The sequence below is a fragment of the Cavia porcellus genome, unplaced genomic scaffold, assembly GCF_034190915.1.
Source record: "Cavia porcellus strain 051 isolate PalLab524CR breed Dunkin Hartley unplaced genomic scaffold, mCavPor4.1 scaffold_13, whole genome shotgun sequence".
In the NCBI taxonomy this organism is placed as follows: domain Eukaryota; kingdom Metazoa; phylum Chordata; class Mammalia; order Rodentia; family Caviidae; genus Cavia; species Cavia porcellus.
In genome coordinates this window covers 56,228,952-56,252,028 of record NW_026947496.1, presented here as the reverse complement: position 1 = coordinate 56,252,028, position 23,077 = coordinate 56,228,952, and the positions used below count along the sequence as shown (strand labels likewise).

Sequence of the window (23,077 nt, the reverse complement as noted above, 5' to 3'; positions counted from 1 at the left end):
ATCCTAATGGGTGTCTTAGTAGAATACTCTTACTATTAATGCAGCGCCCTGCTACTGTAAAAGCCCCCCTAAATTTCGTTCCTTGCATTTAGGGTTTATAGTTGAGACATAAGAGAAACTTGTGGGATGAATTTTTCAGGAAAGTTCCTTAAAGAAGCCTACAAGAAGGAACATAATTCTTGACCTTTTCTTTAGTTTTTTTTACCTGGAATGGCTGGCTGTTACTCCTGGTCTGTAGAAGAAGAATAGAGGCCACGTCCTACAGATGGTAGAACAGGAAGGTAAAAAAAGTCCTGAGTTCCTGAAACTTGGAAGCCGATATAGCAGCTTTGAACTGCTAGGCAGGAATCATACTTTTTTTTACACTAACAATAGAAAAAAATCCCTAGCTTACATATTCTATGGTTATGTAGGTATTGTATTATATTGAATTAAATGTAATCTTTTTCTCCTCATGTAAGTTTGTGTGTGTGTACACACACATATATGTCCACATGTTTATAGATGCATAGATATCAATGTGCATATGTGTTTATGCATACACACATACAATTTTCTGCATAAAACATGCTACTAGACCTGGGGATTTAGCTCAATAGCATAAGTGCCTGCCTAGTAAGCTCAAGGTTGTGAGTTCAATCCCTGGTACCACAAAAAAAAAAAAAAAGCCTTACTACTTCATAACCAGGTAGTAATCCAGTTGCTCTCAAAGGAGTTGATAGTTCAGAATTCAGAATAGATTTCATTATGTCAATAATGTTCTAAATGGTGATATATATATATATATATACATATATATATATATACTAAGTAGGCCACAGAACCAACTTAATAAACTCAGTTTATCTCATGATAGTAGCACTAATCCTACCCTTTAGACCCTAAAAGTACACACTTAAAAGGCAGACAGAGGTAGTAGCTACCTATGAGACATCTATTGTCAGTTAAGTGTTAAACATGGCAGATGGAAGGACATGGTCCGCTTGTCTATGACTGAGCGTAGGCCATGGCATAGAAACTAGATGTTGATCCAACTGTAAACTCTGCAGCACTATCCTGCTCTGGGATTCAGTTCAGACTTTCTGCCGTGCCTGCCTCACTGCCGTGTGTGTTTAGCCGCTGCCATTTATCCCAGTGTGTGACTGCCTGCTCTCCTGTAGTTAGCCGTGCTCCAAGTACAAGGCTTGCTCTCCCTCTCAGACTAAGTGCTGGGCTCCCTCTGGACCTCAGCGTTTCCTGCAGTTCTGCCTGGAATGTTAGCTATTGCTGGCACAGTCTCCCTCTTCAGGCAGCCATACTCTCCCTCCTATTTGAAAGGCTTAGATTTCTCCCCAGCACATCAGCTTGCTTTCTGAGCTTTCAAGCAGCACTTCTCAAACTTTAAGAGCATCAGATCATTTTAAGGGTCTTGCTAAAAATACAGATTCTAATTCAGGAGGGGTAAGGTAGGGCTGAGAGTCTGTATTTCCAACAAACTCTTATGTCTTTGCTTCTGACCCTTCAACACTCTGAGTAACACTGATTTACTGAACTTACTTAATAATTATACCTCTTGTTATATGATTATTGATACTTGCCTCTCCTTACTGTGGAATAAGGGCTTATTAGGGCAAGCATATTTCCCTTCTTATTTACCTCACTAGAGCCAGGATTAAAAAAAAAAAAAATAACCACTGTCTAGCATACAGTAGCTACTAAATAAATGTTAGATAAATTAAGACCTACTAAGTGTGACCAAAGAAACAGGATTATATATGTGGGGCTCTGAAAGCTAATCTTATCTGGAGATTAACAGCCTCATCAATGTGCAAAACCAGATGTTTGCACAAATAGCTAAGAAACATCTTTCCAATTCTTCCAGTTCTGTCTAGCACCCCTGCTGTAACAGCCAAGTTTGGTTTGTCTAGGTCTTCAAAAGCACAGCTACTAGGAGGATGAAGCAGGAAGATCATAAGTTTGAGGACAGCCTAAGTAACTTACCTAGATTCTGTTTAAAAATTTTTTAAAAGGATAGGAATGCAGCTCAGTAGGCGAGTGCTTGCCTAACATATGCAAGGGCCAGAGTTCATTCTCCAATACCCAGTCCCCTAAAAATGGTACAGAATGTAATCATTTAAAGAAGGGTGATGGTAGAGGGATGGTGGGGAAAAAATGGTAAATGATAAAAAAAAATCATTTGCTACATGACCAATCCAGGTGTTCACAAGGAATCTAGTGATATATAAACACTCAGATGCCTCTGACATGGAGGAATTGGCTCTTATTCTCATGTCTGCCTCGCCAAACATTCACTCTGCTGCTTCCTTCAACAGGTGATTCTGTAGCCAGCAAAAGATGTGGTCTACTTGCAGAGTCTAACTTCTGCATGAAGCAAAGGTTGCCCTAAAAAAACTGAGGTTCTCATTCTGGGGCAATTTTGCCTACAATTCACACTGGCAATATCCAGATGTTACAAACAGGGAGGTGAAAGTTGCTTTTATAACTAGTGGACATCATCATAGATAATGTTCAACATGCCCAAAACAGATAAAAATGTCACTAGTGCTAAATTTGAGAAACTCTGCATTGACCTCTTCTTCTTTTAAACAGTATTGGTTGTTGGCCCCCTTCTCTGCTAAATTCAGTGATGGAACAATATGCTTGGTGTCCCTTCATTCTGACATTCTAGACGTTTTTTGCTGACATCGAAGAATTTTAATGCAAATATTAACTAAAGAGGGGTGGCTCAGAAGACTTTCCTTTTGCCTAAAAAGGCCAGCTAACAGGCAGTAGGTTCTCTGTGGACTGGCCTGCAGCATTTTACAAACATCCTCACTGCTTCCCTTGAGGGTTGGAAAATGGGGCAGGTTGGAAGAGGAGCACATCCCAGTAAATATGAATTTGCTATTTACAATGTATAACTGAGCTTTCCTGTTTCTCAAAACCAGTTTGGTTTGAAGATTATCACCTTGTTGACACTAGCCCAGTCTGTGAAACTGACAAGCCCACACACCTTTGTTGAAAGAATCTGTTTCTTACCCATCATCTGAGAGCCTGTGACTGAATAGCTTCATAAACACTCTGATGGAGGATTCCCTGGCACCAGCTTATCTGAACAAAGGTCAATAATATTCCACCCCGCGTGGGATACTATCAAAGAAATGCACTAATTGATTAAAGCAATTAAAAAGTCTCTATCAGACACAACAAACCCCACCAACAGTGATGAAAGAACACTGTCCAGTGATCTCAATCTAGTGAGTGACAGCTTTTCAAAGGTCAGCACAAAACAAGTAACCCTTATGAACATCAAGGCAATTCTTTCCCTCCACTTGAAGCAGTTCAATGCGGGAGGTCGTGGGTCTTTCGCAGTCATATAAAAGGGAGACGTAAAAGCAATTAGACAAAATAGACGCTGTCATCCCACTTGTTTCAAGCTCCTCCGTGGAGCAACGCTAAACACTGAACTCCTGCTTTCCAGCTTCACTGTTGAGAATCCGGCAGCAGACTCCAAATGAGAATTCCATAACTTGATTTCCCTCTCACCAAAGCTGACTGTGTGTTTCTTAGGAATGCCCACAGTCTTGGGAGACTTAAAAAAAAATTTTTTTTTAACCAAATGCATAGATGCTGCTATAAACATTCTACTGAGGTTGGATCCCGAAAGTATTTCAACACTAACCAGTGTGGCTGACAATTCCACAGTGAAGACTCATTGTACTGCTTGAAGAGAAGGCAGAAGAAAAATGTCTAGTGCTAAGAACGACCAGAGTCTCCCAGTCTGGTAGAAATCTGCAGACCTGTATGGATCACTCCAGTCCCACATCCTTAATTTGGAGTCCATCAGATGTGAAGATCCTCACATTCAGGCCCAGACCCTCCAAGTCAAGATCTAAGACCACATTAAAATCTGAGAACCACTGCTCCACTGCACTCTATATGCCAGTTAGTTGCTTTTTCCCCGGCTTGAGTTTCCCCAAAGGGAAGATGGAGATATAATAAAATACACGCAGGATAAAGAGAGAAAGAACTCAGAGGAATGCAGTGCAGTGATCCTGGGCGGACTTCACATTCCACATTTCTGCACTTCCTCTGGTTAGGCTAGCATTACTTTTGTAATCAGAGGGGAGATTCTTTTCAAATGGAGCTAACAAGGCTTTCACAACACAGTACTGAAGATTGTGAAAGGGACTAATTGAGAAGCGCCTGTGGCGCTGTATCGCACTCTTGAGAGGCGGTAGGTGAAGTGGCCGTCCGCGGAGCCAGCGCTGAGGCTTCTCCTGGTGACGACAAACTGGACCGCGCAGAACCCCCACCCCACCCCACCCCACTCCACCCCACCCCCATGTCGTCCTGGAAAGCAGCGCCCGCTAAACCCCTGAGGTTCACACAACCTCGGGTTGGAACTGAAGTTTCAGCTGGAGCGGCAGGCTCAGTAACTTTCCCTGGAATGATAGTACCGTAATTGCAGAGATAGAGAACCTCACGAGATTTTGTGCACTCTGCAATCAGCCCCAAAATAAGGGGAAAGGCGGAAAGAGTTTTTTAAAAAATTCTTGATCTGTTTCGGAAGGGGTTCCAGGAAAGCTCTTTCAGAGGAAAGACCAAGCCTCGGCTGCCAAGTCGTTAAAAAGGACAATTGAGTAGCTGGCGGTCAGTTCATCCCCTAGGGCGAAAACTCCAAGGCAGAAGAGAGCAGTCCTCCACAGAGAAGTCAGGTTGGCATTTCCGGCAAGCTAATCCAGCTCCGGGAGCCTCCAGGCGTCTTCTTGACTTCTTCTGCCTCTGGACTTCTCCCCTTTTGCAGAGCAGGAATGGTAGGCCGCCGAAGCAAGATGTTCGTGCGCTCGCGTTCCTGCAAATACGGCCGGAGGAGTCCTGTTCCTCGGGCATTTTCCGAGGAAGTCTGGAGCAATTAAGCTCAGTCCAGGGAGAGCGAGCTAGCGAGCGAGCGGGTGGCGCAGCCGGCGTGTCTGGGCCGCCTCGCAGGGAGGGAGGGGGCGGCCGGCCGCCCGCCCGCCTGGGCGGCGACCCCGGGCTCCGGCCGCCACCATGGGCTTCGAGCTGGACCGCTTTGATGGCGACGTGGACCCGGATCTGAAGTGTGCGCTCTGCCACAAGGTCCTGGAGGACCCGCTGACCACCCCGTGCGGCCACGTCTTCTGCGCCGGCTGCGTGCTGCCCTGGGTGGTGCAGGAGGGCAGCTGCCCGGCTCTCTGCCGCGGCCGCCTGTCGGCGAAAGAGCTCAACCACGTCCTGCCGCTCAAGCGCCTCATCCTCAAGCTGGACATCAAGTGCGCGCACGCGGAGCGCGGCTGCAGCCGGGTGGTCAAGCTACAGGAGCTTCCGGAGCACCTCGAGCGCTGCGACTTCGCGCCCGCGCGCTGCCGCCACGCGGGCTGTGGCCAGGTGCTGCTGCGGCGCGACGTGGAGGCACACATGCGCGACGCGTGCGATGCGCGGCCCGTGGGCCGCTGCCAGGAGGGCTGTGGGCTGCCCCTCACGCACGGCGAGCAGAGCGCGGGCGGCCACTGCTGCGCGCGGGCATTACGGGCGCACAACGCTGCGCTGCAGGCCCGACTGGGCGCGCTGCACAAGGCGCTCAAGAAGGAGGCGCTGCGCGCAGGGAAGCGCGAGAAGTCGCTGGTGGCGCAGCTGGCCGCAGCGCAGCTTGAGCTGCAAATGACCGCGTTGCGCTACCAGAAGAAGTTCACTGAGTACAGCGCGCGCCTCGACTCGCTCAGCCGCTGCGTGGCCAGCCAGGCGCCCGGCGGCGGGAAGGTAGGCTTTGCTTCGCGCAGCAGCGCCCCCTTACTAGGTCTCCTGGTGACCCAGGGCCCGTCTGGCTCCTAGAGCACTGGAATGCCAGTTCCCAGGAGCATCCCTGCCACCCTGCTTCTCCAATGTTTGTCTACTAAATTACCATCTGCTGGTCTTGGAACCTAAGTTTAGAGACTCTGGTCCCTAAGACTAGTTCCTACAGGTCCAACATACCTACAGCATTTCCATGGGGTCTGGAAAGACGAAAGGAACCCCCCCAGTTGAATGTAGCATAAGCAAGATAAACGGGGCTCTGGAGGTGCAACTGTTGTGACACTACTACACAGTTCAGGTGGGTGATCTCAGGGAGGTCGCGCTCTTTAAGGTCAGAAACCATGGTTCTTATAGATATGACACATCGCAGAGTGAACTGTGTCTATGCTCCCCCGCGATTCCAGAAGAGAGAACTCTAAGCCAGGGCAGAGTATGTGGAGAAGGTGGCCAGGAGAGAGGCCTCTGGGATAAATCAACTGCATTCAGATGTGGGCTTTGCGCCATGGCTCTGGCTGACCTTGAGCAAGCTGCTTAACTTCTCCAAGTTGGAATGGGGGGTTCTAGAGATAGAAAAAGTAAAACACAGCCAGGCACCCTGTGAGGTTTTGATCTGGGGATCGCAGAAAGTGTTAGAGGACCCTCTCTACCCCTCAACAAGTGGAAAATAATAAACCTGAATCTTCAGGAGAGACAGCTGTTTTCAGATAGCTAAGTAGCTGGGTGATTTTATGGCCTAACCTCCACAGGTGCCTCAGTTTCCCAGAACGTAAAAGCTACAGGAGCTGCCGGAGCACCTCGAGCGCTTGTTTCTTTCAGGGAGAGAATGTATCAATGTATCTGGCACCATGCCTGACGGCAAGCAAGTGCTCAGCACATGTCACCTGCAGTTATTTTTAACATCTCCTGAGTTCATCCCCTGGTGCTGCTGCTTGGTGTAATTAAGGATAACAGCCTCCATGAGCGAGGGCTTGCTATGTTACCTGAGGTCACCTCTTCCCAGTCATTTCCTTTTGCATCAAGTAAGTTAGGTGTGGGGCTTCTCATTTTGTGGCTGTAAAAACAGAGACTTGTAGATGTATTATGCCTGGGACACTGCTTTCAAGTGCCAGAGTTGAGTTTTGCCGGTGTACCCATCTGTTTAGCCCAAGCTAAAACCACCATCACATCTGTCAGTAAAATCATGAGCACCAGTTATTCAGTGTTTATTAAGTGCCAGCAACTGTAGGAAGCACTACATGCATTATCTATTTAATCTTTCCAGATGAGGAAACTGACTCAGAGGTTCTGTAACTTGTCCAAATTCAAATCAGTGACTTGGGAAAGCGCTGGATTCAGGTTCTGCCTGTTTCCTCCATCTTGGAATGGGATGACATTTGAGGCTGTGTAACTTTTGTAGTCAGGGACTACCCTGTGTACTTAGCAAAATCCCAGCCACTACTCCCTGAATGCAAGGAGCGGCCCTCCCCACCACCACCATCATCACCATCATCACAACCAAAATGTCTCCAGATTTTGTCTTGCATCGTTTGGGGACAACATTGCCCAGGTTGAGAATCATGGCTTTCTCTGATTGCAAGAGTTACATTATGAGCAGCTGAGTTACATTTCCAGCCATGGGCTCTGCTCTTGGCACTCTGGTTTCCTGCTCCAGATGGCCTGGAAGCGAGGGGAACATATTTGCCCAGGGGGACCCCAGGGGCCTGTGTCTGCTTTGCTTTTCCCTCCCTTTCTCCAGCCCCCTCTCTCATACATGCACAAGAGGCCTGCAAGTTTTCCTGCACCCCCCTTCCTGGCCCCCGGCCTGTCTGTCAGCTGCAGCCTCAGCAGCTGGCCAGCTCTGGGCGAAGGGCAAATATTTACAGCTCCTCAGCTCACCCAGGACCGCACAGGCGCACAAAAGACTGGTGTGAGTCTGTGAGTCACCAAAACAGAGGGCAGAGCTTGGTTTTCAATCAGGCGCCAGGTTTGAGGCAAAAAGAGTTCTCAAGAGTTTTCTCCTGTGTATGCTGTCATCTGGACTTCCTGCATCATTTTAAAAGTGACGCGTGTTTATAAATAAGCTATTCACTCTCTCAAAGTTTATACATCATTCATTGTTGAACTAGTTTATTATTCCTTCTTGCCTTTCTGTTTTCCTTCTGGAGGGTTTGGGTAAATGCTCTCCCAGAATCAAAAATATGATACTTGAATCAAAACTGTGGATGTTTTTGAAGCTGTTGGGTAAATGGGAGAGATAAGGATATTAAGCTGAGAGCCAAGGTGTTGATTTTGAGTGTACAGGGAATGTTTTGTTCAGAAGTGGGACCTTACTATGGACGTTCATGAACCTCACTGCCAGCCTTGGAGAAAGCTGGCCATTGCCTGTCCTAAAAGTTCCCTAAGAGGCTTCTCTGGCCTGGGACCTGGCAGGCCTCAGCTGAGGCCTCAAGGAAACTTTCTCTTCTTGTTCTGAAGTTAACCCTTTGGGGCCCTTGCTGAGCACTTTTGCTGTCCCTGTCTCAGCCATAAAAAGTCCTCCCACTGGAAGGGGAACTTGTTTATTTCATTGGGCCTGCTTTCTGCTCCCGCTGGATACTGTTTATTCTCCTCTGAAAGGCAGAAGGAGTTATATCACCTGGAAACTCTCATGTGCAAGCATTTTTATTTCATTTTTTCCTAAGTGCTAATGTTTGCTTCTGTTATGAGCTGAGATAGATAAGAAACACTTCAGAAGATTTTCAGGACTAGATCTAGAGCCCATAGCCTGTGCTGTGAATGATCTGGCATTCTTCAAATTATCTTCGGTGTCAGTGTTTTTGACACCTGCTGAACACTTAAGGTTCGACAGTGCTGTGCTTGTATAGACACTGTTTCCTGTATAAAATGTGAAGTATATCAGTGCTTCTTTAACTTACATATGAATGGAATCACTGAAGAGATGGTTTAAAAAAAATATTTCCTGAATCTGAGCCCTAAAGATTCTGGTCCCCACTAGGGCTGGCCAGGGACCTGAGATGCTGTATTTTTAACAAGCAACCTTTGTGATGCTGGTCCTTTGAGTAGCTGCTGAGTTAAGAGTTCAAGTATGGATGTAGACTAAACATGCATTGATCTTAACCACACATTGATGGTCTTACTGATCATGGTCAACCTGTTTATTTGTGCTGGCAGTAGACCAAGGGCCTTATGCATACTAGTCAAATGCTCTAATACAAAGTTGCCTCCCCAACCCTCTGATCATTTTTCTGAACACCTCTTTCAAAACATTTGAAGACCATGATAATGTCTTGAAACCCAGTTGCTAGCAGTGAAATTATAGTTGATCATTATCCATAAAGGTCACTACCATCTGCCTGAGGTGAAACCTGGGCTATACCACGCCCCAGTGTGGGGAAGAGTTTCACTTCCAGCCTCAGTTTCCCACCCTAACTTAACTCGGTTCTAAGGGCAAAAGCATTTTAGAACAAAAGTTTTGTTTGTTTTAAAGGAAAGGAAACATTCTTGTAAAATGTTCTATGGAGTTATAGTCATACCTTCTACTCTTAGACCCTGCCATAAGTTTGTCATTACATTTAAAGGATTTTATCTCCTAAATATGTTGAATCTATTCACTACTTTCCAGCTTATTCAGATGTTCGCTGTGGTATAAACCAGTGTTCCTCAGCCTCAACAAAGTTAACAGTTCGGAATGGGTAATTCTTATGTGTGTATTTGTTGGTAGTGGGTGCAGGGGGAGATGGCTGTGTGTATTGTAAGATGTGTCGAAATATCCCTAGCATCTGTATACTTGGGAGGTAACTTCCCAAATTGTGACTGTCACGTATGAAGTCTTTTTTAAGGTATCCTGGGAAACAAAGATGGCATTTGTCTTGCATGGACCACAACTGTTCCCTCTAAGTATCTCCCCCCCCCCAAATTCATTCTTTACCTCACACACTCTAATCTCTTGGAAGTATAAATCTGATTCTCAGTCTGCCTTCCTAAAACCTTCTCTGCCTCCCTGTTTCTCTTGAGCAATCTGGATGCTGCTGACCTCTGTGTTGTGCTTCGTTCTTTTCTCCCTAGTTTGCTGGTCTCGGTCTCTGAGAATGTTTCCCAAAGTCCTATTTTGGCTCTAGGCCTTCGCACAGCCTTTTCATGGATTCTTCCCAAGTGACCTGGAGATCTGCCCTTCCTGCCTCGCCCTTCTTTCAGAACTTGGGGCTTGATCCTTAGTAGATGACTTTTCATTCTGTACTTTGCATGTCAGCTCCCTGTCTCCAGGAAACCAGGTTTCTCTGATCTCACAACCAATGTCTGGTGCTGTGAGTTCTCTCCCTCTGGTACAGTATCCCCTACCCCTTCATGCAGGTATCCAAGGTAAAACTAAATAATAGAGTCTGTCTTTTTAGGACTGTACACCAGATCCATTGCCATGTGCACTGTAAGCTCTTGATACCTGTGCTGTGAATGAATTCAAAACTGAAAAAGCTGTCTTGTCAGCCATCAAAATGTTTCAGGTTGCTAACCAAGCGTACGCTTCTATTTAAAAAGAATGAGGTTTTCTTTGATACCCCCCTATTAACAAAATTGTTTCCAGGTTTTTGGAAGGCATCATTTTTCTTCTATTAGATCCACCCAGATCAAGTTGTCGAAAGCCCCAAATCCAAAATCTATTTTGTCCAGTTTAGAACTGGAAATAAGTGAATTTAATAGACAATTGTATCAAAAGGTGTTCCAGATGTCAGAAGGCTTTGAAATGTATCTATCAGAGCATTTACCATCCAGTGTACTTAGTTTCTGACAAGCTTGAGCAAATAGCCATTCCATACTGTATCTAACAAAAAAGTCTAGTTAGGATGAAAGAATTGCAGGCTGTCACTTCTATTTCATTTCAGTGATTTATAAAGAAAATTATGATTTGGCGAACAAATATGTTACCCAGATACACAGGCTTAACTGATCATAACTGGACAATTTGAATTGAGAATTTTATTGAGATTTATCTATAAGTCATTTCTGTTTTCATAGTGATGCCTGCCTCTGTGTAAAAATGTTTGATGGGTAGTAATCTATTTATAAAGCAATTATGCATTGGCTTGTAGACCAAGGCGCTTTAAAGGGAAGAAAAGAGTATTGAGTTCCACTGGCTACCATATACTTCAGGTGCTTTGTGCTTGTGCATATATTGCCTTCTCCATGTTCTTTATTAGGTAGATCACTATTCCCCTCCCTCCTTTTGTTCCTTCCTTTTCTTCTCCTCCTTCTGCTTCCTTCTCCTCTTCCTTCTTTTGGTGGAAGAAGCAGATTATAAACATTATAAAGCATCCTAGTTAAGGCTAGAAGTTTAATTTCTAAGCATGTAGTTGGATTTTGAACCTAGTGTTACCTAATTCCAAGCTCATTTTTATCCCTGGGAAGTATCATGCAGTCTTCTAAAAGGACTTGTTACATATGCCAAGCACCATGTGCATTGGAGGTATGGATGTATCCTTTCTTCATCCTCAGACAGACACCGGGAAGTAGGTACTCTACCCATGACCCATTTTCTTCATATTACATACAGATGCACGAAAGCTCAGAAAGTTAAGTAACTTGCCCAGAATGTCCCTCTGTCTCATTTTAATTTGCTGTTGGCCTCCAGTTTATGGTTATGAGATGTGCTTGTCCTGTACCATAGCTCCCAGTTTCCTAAGTTCAGTGTATAGCACTTGGAGCATAAAAACAAAACAGATTTTGCCTATAAATGAGATTTAAACAAAATAAAAAGGAATAAAGAGATGGTGTCTTGGATGGAGTAATGCCTTATGTCTTTGATTTTTATCCTAGTTATTTTAAGAGTGGTTAATGGCAGAAACTAAGTGAAATCCTTCCAAAATGTATTCTTCCAAAGAAGAATGTATTCCTTACACTCTTCTGAGTGCTAGGTGTTGTGGTAGCCACCATTAGATACAAAGGTGACACTAAGCAGCTCTAGCCTGTGGGACCAGTAAGATACCCACTCGTGCTTTTGACCACACAATCCTTCCTGTTCTTTGCTTACCCTGGTTTTTTAGCTGTGAGTTATCCACCATCTCCCCTTGAGTAATGATGTCCTAATAAGCCAGTTTCAATAAGGGGAAGTGGTGTAACATAATGATTACTCTTGTAAAGAAAATAACTAACAGATGGCCTGGGCAGCCATCTTTCTCGCCTGCTCTGTATGGATAATTATGGGGAAGTGAAAAGGCAGACACCATGTAGCTTTTCTGTGAGCAGGCCCTGCAGCAACTCCATCCCGAGGAAGGGGGCATATGTGTGCAGAGAGGAGTGCTGGGCAGAGTGGTCACCCAGGAATTATGCTAATAGCTGTTTTTAGGTGCCTTTGTCTTTGCTGCACGTGGATCACGAGAGGCATGAAGTCTCATGAGGCCGTGTGGAGCATTGGACAAGGTCCAGGGTACCCCGAGTAGAGCTTGTGTGTGGCTACAGTTGATGATACAGGCATTCATATGCTCCCGCCCTGTTGTGAAGGGAGTCTGGAAGGACCTTCTAACCCCCATGTAGCCTTAATTACCTCAGCTGTAAAATGGGATGGTGACATGCCAGCTCACGGGGTTGTTAGTAAGAGGAAGTATATGTACATCAAGGGCACAGTAAGCTGTATCAGACATGTGTTAAAACATCTGTTAAGTGTCAGGCACCTGCAGGCCTGCAGCATTTTTAAAAATTAGTTGTAGAAGGAACATTAGAAACTTGAAGTAGATGATGTAGCAAAGAAGACTTTTACTTAAAAATTCAGTTTCATGAGTCTTATGTTACCCCTTATTCTCTGCTTCTCTGCTCTGTGACCCTTTTTCAGTGGTAAAAGATGTGTGAAAGAGATGTAACTCAGTTGCACTGCCAGCTCTGGGCTAAGGTACAGGAGGAATTGAAAGTGCCTGAGTTGTAGGGTTAGCGTACATGTTTGTCCCTTTGGCCAGTCAAAGCTTCTACCTTTCTAAGCAAAAATTTAGGTTTTATAACTAAGTAACTTGTACATTTTTTGTAATTTGGGAAAGAAAATACTTCAAATTGGGTAACTGGATGTTTAAATTTCCAAAACTCTAAATATCTAGCCCCTACCCCTCAAAAAACATGCTTTATGTTGTGTTTGAGCTGCTATATCAAAAATAACATGTGCTGGGTGGCTTGAATAGAACAGAATTTATTTCTCACAGGTTCTGGAGGTTGGGATACCCAAGATCACAGTGCTGGAACATTGTGTCTCATGAGGTCACACTTCGCAGTTTGTATAAATGGTCTTTTCCCATCTGCATGTAAAGAAAGGGATAAGGAGTCTCTCTTGTTCCTCTTATAAGATCGCTAATTCTTAATCAAATTCAAAGGCATCTGTTAGTGCCATTGTCTTGAGGGTTAGAATGTGAACACATGGATTTCTCAGAGACACAGACATTCACACCGTAGTATACTCCTTAACCTACCAAGTGGACATGTTAAGATTCCCACACACTGTAAACTAGATGCATTGATGTGCTTTGCATTATGTTTGGATATTTAGGTGAAGTGTTGCTTGTGCTTACTCACTTGAAAAGCTAATGAATCAATGAGAAAATAAAGACAGGAATTTGAAATTAATCTCATAGAAATAGAAAAATTAACATTCAGAGATGTCTCAGGTTGTTTAAATATAGTAGCAAATGCATTTTTTAAACTATCAAAATACTGAAGATTCTGTCTCTAATATTACTTCCCCAAAATATCTTATTTGGATTATAGATGTACATTTACTCTTCTACAGATACTGTGATTCCAGAAAGGCTAATTCTTTGTGCTTTTTATTTCTTGGTGCCCTCTGTCCCTTGTCATTGCCTGTACACCTGTTTGGTGAGCAAGATACCCTGCTTATGCATCAGCTGCATCCAGGTTCAGCTGATTTTGTCGCACATCTTCATGACATGAGTCTTAGGCTCAAACAGTTTCTTCTGCTGTTCTTTCCAGAAGAATCCTTTCTTTAGAACTGGAGTTGGAATTACAGGGAGGGCTTAGTCTGCACTGCTTCATTAAAAATTACAAAGTTGGAACTACAAAGGAGACAAAAGCATTGAGTGCAGGGAGTGAAGAGTCTTCAGCTCTTCAGTGCAGAATTCCTGGCAGCCTGCTCTGCCTCCCGATTCCCCAGCCCCCACCCGTATGCATTTTTGCCTGGAGACAGCCAAATATACAGTGCTTTCATGTCACTTAGTCAACAGACAGAGCTGTTTCCCAGCTGTGCGTGTCTTGGGGAACTTTGCATAATCCCAGACTGAGAGGTGTCACAGACTAGTGGTCAGTGAGTTCCAGTGCTGAACCCACTGGGCAGCTGTCCAGTGTGGCCAGTTCTCTCTGGGAGCCTGTGGCATCAAGGACTGGGAGACACCCATGATGAAAAGGAGCTTTAGAGAGAGCCCTCAGTGTGGGTAGCAAGGGTTGATCCAGAAGTAGCCACACCGATTAGAAGATGGCACCCATCCAAGCTTCTGAGGCCAGCTTGTTTTGGGGAGAATGGTGACAGCGTAATACTGAAATGAAAAGGGACTTTGCCTGTCAAAGATGGTTCACATGCTTAGATGCTCTTTAATAAAGACAGTCATATATCACACAACAAGGTGTTCTAAAAAAACCATTGTTAGGTAAGTTTGTCATAGCACAAGCACCAGAAAGTGTGTTTCCATTTAGATGATTGTGACAACCTTAGGTGATATCATTTTATGAGACCACTCATATATACGATCCATCTTTGATTGAAAGGTATGTGAAATGTTATCCTGGGCATGACTGTACCTTCAGTATTTGAGTTTTTACTGTGAATTTCTCTCCCAACCCTGCAAGAGATTCTTAAGCTGTTAGAACTTGAGATGAAAGCTGAGCAAACTATGGTTTGGGTCATTTTTAAAGGGCTCCCATAGTTACTATATGTGTTTGTATATGATAACAAAGCTTATTTTAAGTAAAATCAGCTGTAAAATCTAACAGGTAAGCATCCATTTCTGCTTGTGATTTGCTGCCTCTAATGCTTTGGGTGATTCCTGTCACTGTTTAGGTCTTGATGTCCAGAGCTCCTTTTCCAAAGTCCATCTATTTCTGCTCTTTCCCCACCATGAAGACCCAAGTTTCTCCCAAGAAGACCTGCATTGCACTAGGTACCCAGCTTCCCCCTTTAAATTGGGCTCTGCGTTAGGGCCTAGGGTGCCAAGGATTCATTAGGGCCCCCTGCCCACCTGCAAGAACATAGTGATGTTACTGGATGTGGCTGTGACTCATCTTCCTTCTCCATCCCTCACCCAAGCTTGCAATGAGAATTTCTCCATATCCTGAGACCTGGCTACTACAAGTGAAGAGATACCTTCTCTCTGGGAAATAGAGCCATCTCTTGAGAGTAGCTATCAAGAAGCAGTCTCCTCATTTCCACTTGGGGTTATTGTTTTCCCTGTCATCTCCACCTTATTTTCTTCCTATTCCATCAAGAGCGACTCATCTAGCAGAACTCAGAGCCATTTAGGGTGTCAGGCAGTCCCCAGTGATGTTGTGCTCCTAAATGCTCCAGCTCTCTCCTACCTCCACAGTTCATTTCCAAGTATGTAGTTTCTTGACCGTGATATTTCTCTGTCTTGTTGTGAGCTAACATCTGTTTCATACACGCTTTGCTCCCAGGCCTGTCTGTGCCACATGCCAGATTCTCCGTGCTCCTGCCCCGTAGCCCTTTGGGTCAGCATCATCTGCCTGTGGTACCTGCTTTCTGCTCTGCTCAGTGTGCAGGCTGCACTGCTGTTCTTGGCTTTCTCCTCCTGCTGCTGCCTACTCCTGCAGAATATAAACCATTCATCCATTGCTACTTTAGCGGTCCCTAGAACATTCCAAGAGATATAGTGAATACAAGAGGTGATCAAAATATATAGTGAATCTTTGAAATTCAAACAGTATTACAGTAAAAGGTATAGCGCCATGAATCTTCCTCAAAGTACTCTTCGTTTTGTGCATACTTATCCTGTCATTCTTGTCATTTTCTGAGGGAGTTCTGGAAGTCCTCATTTATGCATATCTTTACCAGGTGTGATCAAAACTACAGTGAATGCTGCTCCCAGTGCCACCCAATGGGAAAGGAGGCTTATAAGAGTATTTCAGTGTTTTCCCATCCACCTTATTCAATGTGTGACTCTTGGCTCTTACCCCAAAGTCAAAATAACCATGAAAGGTAAATGTTTGAATTGATTCAGAACATTGAGGCAGCCACAGAAGTGCAACTAAAAACACTGGGGATAAAGGACTTCTAGAACAGCCTTTGAAAGTGGTAAGAACAATGGAATGTGTATTTTCAAAGTGAGGGAGAATATTTTGAGGGGAATTTATGGCAATAGGTTTTTTACTGTAATACTTTAATGTTTGAACATTCATTGTATTTTTTGATCACACCTCAGAGCACTCTTTGTTTATTTCACTCTAGGTTCCAGCTTTCCCAGGCTTGCTTTTGAATAACTAAGTTTGTTCAGGGTAGGGATCTACCTTGCTTGAATTTTGCATAAAAGTAATTCGTGTGATAAAAGTTCCTCTTGGCCTGGGTGCCAATCTGTGTCCATCTCAGCCCTGGGCCTGGTTCTGTTTTGAGCACTTCTTATTGTGCTTGAGTACACTTAGGAGGATATTGTGCCTACAGTTCATAGAAACCTTCATGACATGCCTGCTACCTCATTCTGTGGATGAGGAAGCTGATCTCACGTCCTGACTCTGAAGTCCAGAATCTTAACCATTATGCTATTCCTGGCAGGGGCATAATACTCTCAGGATATCTTTCAGACAATAATAGACACTCTTAATCTTCCCAGTGGTTATTGTAAAATCCAATATGCTTGTTTAACCTCTAATCACAAAGCTATTTTATTATCTAGTCCTCGTCCCAGAATCATCCTATTGAGGCAGTGGGATTTAAGAATAGGGTACAAATATTTACCATCATTGTATAAAGAGCATGAAGTTAGAGTCACATGGATGTGGATTTCAGTTTCAATCCTCCCACTGTGCCACTGTATGACCTTGAGCAAGAACAAGATGTCTCATGAGCCTCAGTTTCTCCAGGTATAGATCCTTGATGCAGTGCCTGCCTCAGAAGGCAAATGTGTTAACTATGCTGTTGTTCACATGGAGTAGGACACTTTCCTTTCTTTCTATTACTACATCAAATCATGGAAAAAATTGCAAAGTGTGGGTTATGATAGACCACAGAGACACAGCAGTATTGGTTAAATTTTTCTTTAAGTGACAGATACCATTTTTATTGGTCAAGCTTCCCCATTATTGGGGAAAATTCTCAACATCCACAATTTCAAAGAGGAGAGGTTTAATTTGACTACAGTTTCAGAGAAATCAGTCCATGATTGGCTGGCTTCAAAGGAATATTATGGCAGAACAAAGATGATTAGTTTATAGTGGCTGGGAAGGAGAGCATAGTGGCTGGGAACAGTGCTGGAGAGGAAAGTCACACTACCGTAACCCACCCAGCCACATCACAATTGTGCTGCAATAATCCACTAGGCAGCTTCCAAGCCAATCAGGTTGACAATTAAGCTTAACTGCCACACTGCTGTTAATATAGTGCATAAGAACCTTTACCCACATCACCCTTATACATCTCTTCATTTAGTGGAATTTTAATTGAATGAAGATCATATTTTAATGTCTTCTATCCAGAAGTACGTTGAGCTCAGGAACAAGTTAAATGGTTAATTAGAGTTTAACGTTAATGTATTAAATGTGTTGCATGAAGTCTAGTATTTAAAATCTCCATTAATATTTCTTATGAAAGCAAGCTCATGGTGAGAGGAGAGAATATGACCTTTGGAAATTAGATGGAAATACAAAAAGAATTCATCTCAGACTGAACTTTTGTCTTATTCTGTCCCTCCCAGCATCTGGTGGTAAATCTTCTCCACATTGATTTACTACTGTTAATCAGTTGATAAGTAGGAACTGCCACTTCAAGCCAGTGTTTAGCCTTCTTGCATAGCAGACAGGGTTAAGATGCTTGTAGAAAATACTTACATCCCCCTTTTTCCCAGCAGTTACAGGTGGCAAGGAAGTATATGTCAATTCGTTGTTCCAAAGGACCCTTGCAAGCTTCTATTTGGCTGAGGATTAGTGTGTTTAAAGCATACCTCACTTGTACACCCCCTCAGAGATCCCTGAGACCAGGGCAAGATTTGATGTCTCTGGGCATCTTTTGGATATGAAGAATTTCATAACTCTTGGCGCTTGGCTCAGGGATACATGCTTTAATCCCACCCCTGAAGAAGGCCAAGCCAGCAGGAATGACAGTTCCAGTTCCACCTTTACCAAGATTTTGTGACAAATTAATCAAAAAACTTTTTAAAGGGTTGAGGAGATAGCTCAATGATAGAGAACCCCTGAATTTTATCCCCAAACAAAAACCCCAAAACAATCTCCCCACCAGTGTCAATATGAAAAGTTGGAATTTTCCTTCAACTTTGGTCTTCTGGGTAAGATCTCTTATAAATGAGTTCCTTGGGGAACTATAACTATTGAACCATCTGAAATAGGAATACAGATGTTGCTAACATATGCAGAAATACCTTCTGCAGTCTATACTTAGAGGAGTGGCATTGAAGAGTAATTAAGGTCTAGAATTGGAGGGTGTGGAGATAAATAGCAACTCAACGTTTTACTGGCTCTGTGATGTGGGAAAACTTTCTGAATCACTCCTGCTCAGTCTTCCACATGTACCAAAAGGATGGCAATGAATCTGATAAGGTTAGTTGGATTAATAAATGAAATAAAGAATTTAAGTGTTGAATATAATTTCTGGAGCATAGTAAGCAACCAATAAATGTTTACCATTCATAATGCAATATAATAAGATTTTCTTTTTTACCCCCCCGCATCTTCCCTTCATTTTTTCCTTTCCTTTTTTTAAGTGGTTATCACACAGTAGATTTAAAACTAATCTTTGTGATCATTTGATTATGCATTCTTCTTTGTACATCATTTGAGATTGTCAAACTAAAGCCATCTGCCTTAGATTAGTATGTAACTGTGCAGTTTCAACCACTGATTAGTTATGAAAGCCAGGCATGTAAGATATGTAAGATAACTTGTTCCAATTCCCATGTATTTCTAACTTTTTCACCCCTTTAAAATAGAAAGGCAAACAATGGTTTTAGTAAGTTTTTCAGTGTCCAAAACAGAAAGATACAGTAAATAGCTGCACTTACAGTGTTCTCTTTACATTTCAAAATGAAGATAATTCTAAATTTTTATTCTGTTTCAGCATTGAAAATTATTGCCTTCATAACCACTCATGCTAATTACAAAAACTGTTAACATTTGTAGATATTTTGGGTAGAGGTATTGTTGATCACACATTTTTTAAAGAAACCTATGAAATAGTCTGCCACTGGAAAGGCTTTGTTGGGTTTTGTTAAGTACATTAGGTTGATAAGAACTAGCTTCTCTTTTATAGTGTATTAAAATTCTGGGGGATTTACCTCAGTGGCATAAGCGCCTGCCTGGCAAGCGCGAGTTCATGAGTTTGATCCCTGGTACCAAGAAAAATACAATAAAATTCTGTTTTGTGTATTGAATATTTGATCCCTTTCAAGTTGAATGTTGTGGTTTTCTTACAGGACACTTACTTCTCTGATATTAAATGCTTTTTTTTTCCAATGACAAATTGTCTTTTTTCATTTTAGAAGATTTTTATCAATAATATTCAGGATCACGTGAAGTTTTTTAAACTTTATTTTAAAGAGAATAAAACCAAAATAAAACAATAAAGCCCATCAAAACAAGACTATGTGACACAGAATTTCAAAACAAGATAATAGGAAATCAACAATAGTTACCATAATGCCTCTTGTGTTCAAAGTAGCTGCTCATACCTTCAGACATAGTAAAATCAAACAAAACCGAACAAGATAGAACCAATAAACACAGAACAATGAATGCAATACAGGACTTCAAAACAAGAATAGTAAATCCAAAATGGCTTCCATAATATATCTTATCTATGAAATAGCTGTCCATGCCATCAGATATAATAAAATCAAACAAGATAAAACAGAGTGAAACTCAAACAAAACAATGAGAATAATACAAGATTTCAGAACAACATAATAGAGAATTAACAATGGCTGCCACCTTCAGGAGATTCCCCCATAGTTGCTACATTGTATATCATTATCCTCTAAATAGATGATCAGACTACCTGCTTTAAATCTGCAAAGTTAGTAAAACACTAAACACTACAAGCATCAAATTGTATCTTATCTGATTAGCTATCATCACAGCCTGTGTTTCTCTGGACCAGATGGTCACTTATTGGTGGATGCGGTGTTGCCTCTTCTTGTCTCCCAGTCTCCACACCAGAAGGGCCTGGTGTCTGGCTCTCTCCCAGTCAGCTCATGCATGATGCTGACTCACAGGAAGTCTTCTTGGTGACTTCTTGCTGTCCTCCCCTGCAGTGTTCAAATGGTGCAGACTCTCAGGAGAGGGCTGGTGTCTAGCTCTCCCTAGGTCTGCCTGCGCAACAGGAGATCTTAGCTTCTTGCTGACTTATTATCCTCTTTGTGTGAAGTTTTTAATTTGGCTACATGTTAACTAGTCGTGATATCAAGCTATGATTACCAAGAACTTAAAATGTGGAGATAATTCTATGCAGTAATTTCTAATAATTTTTGCACTGGGTGGGGATTTTGTTAGGCACTGTTCTCTTGGCCATGTATGGAACAGAATCACACATTTGTAACTATAGGAATAAATGAAGCAGTACTCCTGAAAACCTCTGGGGCGCTGCTGGTAATAACAGTGGTTTTCCTTGCCAGTATGTTTGGCCTAAGATTGTTGTGTTCCTGCCATTCAAATGTTTCTATTTATTTCCCTAAATAAGGTAGAAGTTAAAAGCTTGATTAGGAAGCAATAAATAAAGAATGAAATCTCTTTTGTAACAAGTGTTGTTATTAAAACAAGCTTATTATGAAATACTTCATATTTTAAATAACATTTAAATAATGCCATGTTTTAATGGAAACCATAAGTGAGACAAATACTACATTTATGCTCAGTACACATGAACTTTTGTATCTCAGTCATGTGATTAAAAACATCTCAAAGGTGTATTAGTGTTTAATATTTATGTCAAAGGATATTTAGTGCCAGTTTGTGCATAAGTCTAAATCTGTTTCTATTCTTCTGTTGGTTAACTTGATAGTGTTGGTTGAGGTTCCCTGGCGTCTCTGTCTCTTTGGCCTGGTGAAGATTGTGCCTATGTGACCTACTTGAGTGACTTCTGCTTATTTAAGTTAAAGCTTTTCATGTCAACCAGCCTTCCACAGAGTGTTTTGTGTAAAACAGCTGTGCGTTTCACATGAATCGGACAGTAACGACTTTGTGAACATGCCCCCTCCCCATTTCCAGTACATTCAGGATTTTCTTCTTTCCTTTCATGTGTACATCTGACTTACCCTTCACTGTTTCTCTCCAAGACCCTCAAACAGAGATGACTATTGATGGGCTGTGCATGCCCTCAGACTTCCGAGAGGATTGCCCTTTGAACCTTCCGTGACATGGCATGAATGCAGCCGTTGAGAATGGTTGTGAAACAAACAGAAAGTAGCCGTCTAGACAGCCAGCGTCCGACAGGCTGGTCAAAAGAAACCTACTTTGCAGTCCAGGGAGTCGTTGATAGAAAATGCTCATGAGGCACGTCTGGACACCACCAGACATTCTTACATGGTCATTCCAGGGTTAGACGGTATCTTGACACATATACAACCTCCTAAAGACAGGATGGAATTTCAGCTTGGGTTCCAAAGATTTCCTCAGTTAAACTTCCCAAGAGAGAAAACTTAGGAAATGATTAGCCCAATAGTCCCCTAGTCTACTTAGAGAGAAAGATAATTACTATCACTGATTTCCTGTTTGTAAATAAACACTTGAACTCATTTGTTCCCTGCAGGGTGAAGAAACCAAAAGCCTGACCCTTGTCCTGCATCGGGATTCTGGCTCCCTGGGATTCAATATTATTGGTGGCCGGCCCTGTGTGGTATGTTAATTACTAAAATGTGTTTCTCCCTTTCCTTGGGTAGCTGGAAGAGAGGTTAAAGTTTGAAAGGTGAAGAATGAAGTCCTTGCTGACCTGTCCTGCTCTCTTGAGAGCACATTGTTTGCCTAACATCTTCACTCAGGGATTTTTATTTTGTTGTGGTTGCTAGAATAGCATTGGAATCCAAGGCTAATTGTATGGCATATGAGCTAAAATGAAGTTGTGTGGGATGTGTGCAGATGGAACTGGGTACAAATCACCCTCCTAAACTGAGCTGGAGTGCAGGCTGCATGAGTAGAAGTCAGACCTTGGGTTTATCAACTCATCACTGGTCATGGACAGTGACCTAGTATCTGGGTTGTTGAATGGCTTCACTTTTCCTTGTACACTGAGTGCTGCTCTTTGGCTACCCTGTTCATCACTGACCTATCCTTAGAGGAAAGAGGTCAACTTCACATCTGTCAATTGAGCTTTAAGAATGTCTGCAGACAGGGCTCTGGGGACTAGCAAGGGTGTGTTTCAGGATCTTGCCTTTCAAGAGGAATTATCTGAGTGTGTGAAATCCCTTGCTGTGTTTTTTACCTAACCATTTCCTCATTTATTACTTTAGAATAGTCAAAGGAATGGTGGGAAAATTAGATTTTCTTGTTCAGCAAATAAGTATTGAATATAAGTGGTTTGCTAGTGGTTGATGGGTCTAGTGGAGACCAGGAATGTGGGCTCACTGCACTCAGGAAGCATATTTCCTAGTGGGAACATTGCACAAAAAGCAAATCAATACAGAAACTATAGGTTGGGAGAAATGCAGTGAAGGATGGAACATGAGAGGTGCCAGGAAGCCAGAGGCATCCTCAGTGAGGGTAGGAAAGGCAGGGGAAATCCTGAGGTGGATCCTAGAGGATGAGAAGATAATCAGCCATCCAAATGTTGGGCACGTGTACTCTGCCTTCATGGAGCTCAGGTCTAGGTGGAGTCAGATGTGTTCATGTCCAGTGAGGCAGGAGAGGATGGCACTGTCCTCCTTGGTGCCCAGATCCAGCTAGAGATGCCTTGGGTAACACTGGAGGACAAGGCATCCTAGAGTGAGGCCATGGAGCTGAGTTTGTAAAGAGAATTTTGCTAATCAGAAAACCATGCATGTGTAGGCCATTGAGCACTTTTGCCTTTAAATAAATGGGGGATAGTTAGCTACCAAATACCTGTACATATTCATTACTGAGCTACCATATGGGTGCTTTAAAAGAGTTACAGGCAAAG

General features: G+C 42.9%; 1 protein-coding gene across 2 annotated transcripts in view; it reads left to right on the top strand.

Moving 5' to 3' along the window:
* The first annotated feature begins 4,397 nt into the window (after positions 1-4,397).
* Positions 4,398-23,077, top strand: part of Pdzrn3 (PDZ domain containing ring finger 3) — a 234,201-nt gene continuing 215,521 nt past the window's right edge. The window contains exons 1-2 of one of the 2 annotated variants that reach the window (XM_005008578.4): positions 4,398-5,760; positions 21,734-21,820. In XM_005008578.4, the coding sequence (XP_005008635.2) occupies positions 5,032-5,760; positions 21,734-21,820 (816 nt within the window). In that variant the 5' untranslated portion in view covers positions 4,398-5,031. Of the gene's footprint in view, positions 5,761-6,298; positions 6,813-21,733; positions 21,821-23,077 lie in introns of those variants that run through there. The other variant, XM_063260254.1, reaches the window with a different exon arrangement.